The sequence below is a fragment of the Rhagoletis zephyria genome, unplaced genomic scaffold (genome assembly GCF_001687245.7).
Source record: "Rhagoletis zephyria isolate East Lansing unplaced genomic scaffold, Rhagoletis_zephyria_1.1 Rzeph_scaffold_00483, whole genome shotgun sequence".
In the NCBI taxonomy this organism is placed as follows: domain Eukaryota; kingdom Metazoa; phylum Arthropoda; class Insecta; order Diptera; family Tephritidae; genus Rhagoletis; species Rhagoletis zephyria.
In genome coordinates, this window is record NW_016157567.1 from 95,968 (window position 1) to 102,924 (window position 6,957).

The 6,957-nt window shown below is 35.6% G+C and overlaps 1 protein-coding gene across 1 annotated transcript; it reads right to left on the bottom strand.

The window, feature by feature from the left end:
* Positions 1-932: 932 nt before the first annotated feature.
* On the bottom strand, positions 933-6,561 carry LOC108359865 (mucin-5AC-like). The gene is made up of 2 exons (XM_017611933.1): positions 6,544-6,561; positions 933-4,569 (listed from the first exon to the last, which is right to left on the bottom strand). The coding sequence occupies exons 1-2, from the start codon at positions 6,559-6,561 to the stop codon at positions 2,674-2,676; spliced, it is 1,914 nt and encodes a 637-aa protein (XP_017467422.1). The 3' UTR covers positions 933-2,673.
* Between the last annotated feature and the right edge of the window lie 396 nt (positions 6,562-6,957).

A 6,957-nucleotide genomic window follows, 5' to 3' on the forward strand; every position in this document is an offset into this window, starting at 1 on the left:
TAGCTCATTTTGGTGGAACGAATTCGAAGTTGGAAAATTAAATCTTCGAATCCTTGTTTCTCTTTTAGCTTGTAAAGTGCAAAAAAAAACAGTAAGTGAGTATGCATTGCATATTTTCAGTACATTCGGCCCTATGCTGAATATCGTCATTGTCATCGTCGACGATCGTCAGCGTATCAGTAACATGGCGTACGAGGGCCGTATCGTCACTTTTATTGGCGATGACGATATTCAGCATAAGGTCGAATGTTTTCATTCGCAGTTCAAATTTCAAGTTCAGCTTTAAAAAAAAAAATGCTCGTATACATATTTATTTCTTCAAGAAAATTTACAGCAAAAAAAAGCGCTATTTAAAGCAAAAGAAATAATAACAAATATTTCTTGTGATTTTCCTTGAGAGCTGGATTCTAATGGCGTTTTCTTTTCTCGAAAAAGATTTCACCTTCTTATATGGCAACATTATCAGAGTGCAACATTTTAAAGAAAGAGAACGCAATATGCATATCAAGATGCTGAGAAAAGAACACGAAAACTTTACAGCCCTGGCGCAGGGCAGAATAAATGTAACATTATTTCGAGAAAAGAAAAGGCTATAAGCTTTTACACTTTGTATATTTGAGGTTATTAGCTTTAAGGGGTGTTTGAACCTCAAAACTCACCCCTTGTGTGCGCTAATGTGTCACTGCATCTTTAACTAAAAATTGTCAAAATAGCGATTATCTATTATCCAGGCGATGATATGTGATTACAGTAGTGTTATCTCTTAAACATTTACATACCCCCGCAGTTTGTAAATTGAAAACTATTCTTAAATTTTTTGAAGTGATCTGCTTTGCATTACTTTTGCGGAAAATATTTAAATAATAAATTTGGTTGCTGCGGTTACCAAAAATATAATCAAAAATGTTAAAAACAAAAAAAAAACACATAAATAAGTTTTATTCTTTTTTTGTAGCTTTTTAATCATTTTTCTTTGCATACAAGTTTATCGTAAAATTATCGTAGTTTTCAGAATAATATAATATTATATGTATATATGTTTGACAGACTTTTAAGTTGAGAATTTCGTTTTTAATATTAATAAATTAAAAAAATAATACAAAGGGTAACATCAGCCAAGGTTAAATTATGAATTTCAAAGAAAGTAATAATAATAACACACTGGGTAGGAGCAGGAGTAGTCCATACTTTGATTTACAAATAAAAATTAAATAAATTTAAAATCTTTAAGTATACTGTGTCGTTTTCTTGCGTTATACATTTTCTCACTAGTTGTAAGCAGGAACAGAATAATGAAGTACAAAAATATATCAAAAAAATGCACAATTCGATCGTTAATATGATTTACATATATTCAGTGATTTAATATCTTTTTGCATGCCATCTATTATTTAATAGGTCTTCATGTTTATATGTGTATATAAAAGATATTTTTACTTCATATAATTTTTTCGTGCAACGCGTTTCGCACTTGATTTTTTATTTTCGTTTATTTATATTTTTGAATGCCTTTTTATTTTCGTTTTTTCACAAGTTAAGACTTTGTGTAGTATAAGTTCGATAGTGTAAACTATACCGTTATTTGGCCAAAATTACTGGCTTCCACGTAAGTAGTAGGATTTTTTTTTTGTTTAGTTTACTTTTTCATAGTTTATAATTTTTATTTCGTTTTTCGTGTTTTTCCATACATTCACCAGCACAAAATCAACCAACAAATTGACAAGAAAGAATTAAAAATTGATTACAATACTAAGGAAAACATAATAAACGATTAGCACTAAAACCTCAATCCAAAATAGATTTTGAGTATACATACATAAGTATAAAAAATGTATACAAACATTGATTTTGTCATTTGGTCTATAAATGTGCAATATAAATTATAGACGATGTACATAGAAAATTGCGCCATAAAAAACAAAAACCGCTTTTAATATCATGCTCAAGAACTAAAGCCATACAAAGGTAATTAAAATATTAGTCATCAAACTAACAAAATTTTATAACAGCAAAGCAAAAAAACATTAATGTATGTATGTAGGTAAGTATGTATTTTTGAAAAATATTCATTCTGAAGAAACAACAAAATAAAAATACCACTAACAAACGTGCAACTTGTCGTACAAAGTGACAAATAATGTATATGTATGTAAACATTAAGAAATAAAACGTGCAAAATTTTTAAATTTAGGCAGAATGAAAGTCAATGACAAACATGCCCAAGTTCAAATTGAAAATATTTTCCTCACAAAATGTAATTTTGTTTTCTCTTTCTAATTCTGTATGTTAGTCGTTATTTTAGTTATTTCTGATTTCAACATTGTGATTTCGTTCTACATGCATTTTTCAATGACAGATTTACGTTATTTCCGGTTTTTCATAGTGTACCGCTTATTGACGTTCGATTCCATTCCTTCATCTACTCAGCTAAACACTTTTCACCCTTCACTTGTTTCCCTTATGATTGATTAGCAATCTGCATAGCAATAATGCCAGTTTCTCCTTGCTGCTACTACTATTATTACCCCCAATCCTAGCGGTCTGTATTCGTCTCAAGGCTAATTTCCCCACAAAAACATTTCATTCAAATGATTACGCTTTGTTAGATGTCTACCATTTCTTCATTTTGCTTAATGCACTTTAAAATTACAAAGTCTTCTAGACCTTAACTTTCTAGGCATCGAGTAGAGATGCCTGTGCATGTTGATCCAGTAGAGAGTCCTCGCCGTTCCCCAACACCTCATGATGCATACCATTTTCAAACACTTTCTGTGGCCCATCACCTTCACCATTCAAATGCGGTTGGTGCTCCACTTGTTTCCCCAGTTCCTCTACTCCTGATTTACTAGGCGTACCGTTCAACTTGGGTTGCTCTTCGGCAGCTTTCGCTTTTAACTCATTTGCCGATTTAATTGGAGTTACTGGTTTCTTAGCCACATCTTTGGTTTTCGATTTCAGAGTTGCACTTGATGGCTTAGTCGGCGAAAGTGAGGATTTGGTGGCTGATATAGGCCTACCGGTGCCCGGTGGTGTCTTTTTCTGCAACATACTGCTTGTAGTTCTTGCCCCGGTTGTGCTACTACTCGAAACGACGCCCACAGTCCGACGTGTTGTAGTCGATGAAATAGTGGATGAATGCGTAGTCTTAGGTGCAGGCCGCGCAGTGAAAGTCTTTGTAGTTGTAGTTGTTATTGTGGTAGAAGTCGAGCTCTTGGCGCGACTAGCAGTGGTTGTGTTTGTTGCGCTCTTTGTGACGCCATTGGTAGTTGGTGCCGTAGTCTTTAGTGGACTCCTAGCCGTGGTTAAGCCTGTGCCTGTACTTGCAGGTGCCGCCTTTCGAAGTTGTGATGTTAAAGTTGTACGGGGAGAAATCAACTTCGGCTTGGCTGTAGCCGAAAGACCCAAAGTAGTTGGCTTAGTTGGGGCACTGCCAGCAGCTTTTGGTTTAGCGACGGCGGTTGTGCCATTAGAAGTACTAGTGGGCGCCGAACGGCGTGTAATTGTAGTAGCATTAGTGCGCGATACAGATGACTTAGCTGCAATCGGTGCTGTAGTCGGACGTGTTGAAGCGGTTGTCTTAGTAACGGTTCTAGATGTTGCTGAAATGGAGGATAAGGGTTTTCGAGTAGTAGTGCTTGTCGGTGGTTTAGCAGCAGCTGTGGTGGCTGTCACTTTCTTATCAGGGGCAGTTGCCGTCTTAGACGGGGCTGTACGTGGCCTTTCTGAAGATACGGTCGAAGCAGACGTTTTAGTGGGAGCACCAGTAGTCTTTTTTGTTGGATCTGCACCCTTTTTAATATCAACTGTCTTTGATTTTGTCGAAGTGGGAGTACGGGATTTTTTAACTTCAATTTTCTTTGGAGCAGTTGCAGCAACAGTTACTACGGCAGCCGTAGTCGCAATAGCACCAATAGTTGCGGCAGCAACCACAGTTTCGGAAGCATCTTTCTTGGTTTCGTCAATAGCGGTCTCCAAAAAAGCTTCTGGAGTGGTGGGGACAACGTCTTTAGTTGTCACCAGCAATGCTTCATCGATTGTGGACACATTTGAAATGCCATTGCTCACATGCAAGGCATTGTCAGGCTTGGGCTCAGGCTCAAGTGCAATTAAGGATTCTGGTTGTGATATATGTTCTGGCTCAGTTACAGGCTCAGCCTCCACTTCAGCAGCCGCCGATTCAAGGTGAGCTACAGATGTCGGTTCAAGCGGGGTCTCAATTGAGAGAGAAACCGGCTCTGGTTCTGGGGGAGAAGCAATAGAAATAGATTCTGCAACAGGCGATTCAAATCCCTTAACTTCAAGCTCTTGCTTAGCAGGGTATTCTGATGATTCATCCTCTTGCTGGGTCGAAAACAAGTTACCTTCAAAGCCTGCATATACGGACTCTGATGCTATCTCTTTTGCCTGGTGATCATTTCGTTGTTCGTTGTGATAAAATTGTTCGTTTTGTTGCAAAAAGTCAGCGTGTAGGTGAGATTCATTTGAAAACGATTGATCCGCATCAATTGGTAATTCTTCAACCGTTTTATGTTGTTCGGATTCTGGAGCAGCGAATGGGGCAGTTTCCACCTGTAACAGACATGAAAATAAATGAACATACATAAATAAAAAATTTCGATTCAAGCATTCTGAATATACATATGTATATAGTATATAAATTATATTGCACTGCTATATTTTTGTTGAAGTAACTTTACAAGAAGAAAATATAAAAACCTAAACGTAAAAAAATATAATATGTAGCTTGGCTGCATTCGAACTTAACAAACCGCGCCACCGCATGACCGTGACGTAGACGGTGCTTCTCTCTTTCTATCAACAGCAAACTTAATATGTTTCTACGCTACGTAAATGACTGAGTTTTAAAAAATCTATAAAAATAGGCAATAATATTTCTCATAAAAAGGAATGAAATTAGGCGGTAGGGTCTTGAATTAAAAAAAAAATAGAAAAAATCGATGGGAACCCTAATATATACTACATACCCAAAAGACATTGACATTCAAAATAAAATAATTTTAATAGTCTCGAGTATGAAAGAATGGACACAGAAGTAGTGGCATGCAGTTCGTGCCATTAATGATTAACAATAATTAAGGAAATTATTTCATAATTGTACACACCATTTACAATATACGGGAGATGCTCTGAATTTAAAAAGGAATAGAGTTACAACTGCGTAGAATTTAGCTGAGTAACGTACATACATAAGTACATATTTTATTTACAAAAGTATCAGCAAATACGGTGATAGCTATTCACGTAGTGTAGGAAAAGAAAAGTTGATAATTTAGTATGAAGAATGTTACCCGACAAACCCGAAAAAATATGTGCAATAGAGCTGGAAATGAATTGTTGATAATAACAAAACAGTGATGGATGTAGATATGGTATATGAATGTGCATGCATTTACATATGTATGTATATTAGGGTCCTTAAATGTAGGGAGCAAATTTTTGCATCAGATTTCCTAAGTCTCAACCCCTACGTCGATGCTATTATAGTGGAAAATATTACATATAAATTTTGGTACCGATTGGAGACGGTTCAGGCGTGACGCACAGGGGTCAAAGTTCAGATTCCTCTATTGAGACGCAAAAAATCAAAAATGATTTTTTTTTTTTTTTTCATCTAATACCCAAAACCAGGGTTTGAAAATGCTGTAATATTTTTATTTAATTTGCTTTGGCTGTGCTTTGACTTCGGCATGTATGATATCGAAAGCAAAGCAAAAGCAATTCAGAAAAAAACAAATGCTTTGGCTGCCGTTTTGCTATGAAATTTCGAAAGCAATTTGTGGAAGCACAAAGACAGCGCAGCAGCAGCAAATCAACATCAATTTGACTATAAATTTGCTGCGAAACATCGAATTGGCAGAAACAGAGGATATTATATGTATGCGTGCGCAAATCCACTAGTCGCTTACCCTGATAAGCTTTGCATTGATCGCGGAGTTAATATGTATATACCATGCTGCAAAAGCGTCATGTGCACAGCACAGCCAAGCAGATAACAGCACAGCAAAAGCACTATCACAGCAAATCAAAAGCAATTAAATTGTTTAAATCACAGTATACAGTAAACCAGCCATTGACAATATGCTTATTTGAAAATTAATACATGAAATATTGTGAATGTATAGGATTTATTTGTCATTAACCCATAGGCAACGACTGATGCAAAAGTACCCACAAATGTTTGTTGATGCATTTGACATGTAAATTTGAACAGCAAAATTCGTAAAAAAATACTAATAAAACAAAAATATTTTTAATTACTACGTGGGAAGTGGGCGTGGTTATTGGCAGATTTCGCCAAAGTTTAACACTATCCTAACTTATACCAAAGGCAACTTCGACACCGACTTTCGTTAAAATATCTAAATTTTGTTCGAGTTAGCGTGTTTACAAACAGAGAGGGCTGAACTAGTTCATCTCGTAATTTTGAATATTTTGATATATATGTATGCATATGTGTATATATGTACATACATTTTATACGGTTAACAAACGCGCTTGCTTATTTGCATAAACCGTCCTTACTTGGATTAATTCATGCATTATCCCCTTTCAAATGTGAATAAGCGGCTGAACAAATACATACAAATTTCGCGCATTTGAAAATTAGAGAGTTCTACCTTAAGCTAAGTAATAATTGTTTTACCGCCTAATCGATGGGACCATTTTAAAAAGTCAGCCCGCCATTACTCACTCACGTGTTCGGAACACGGTTTGACTTATGTAGGAACTGCGCCCGGTTATAATCGCTTACGCTTCACGCTTGATTTGCTTGGAATTTTGTTTTTCTCTTTATTTTGTTTTATGTGACTTGAAAATATTTTTCACTATAAGAAAATATTTAAATTGGATTTCATTTGGGTTAACGAAAACGACAACTGTGAAAAAATATCAACCAATACATTCAAACAATATGTCAAATAAGCATATTTACATTTT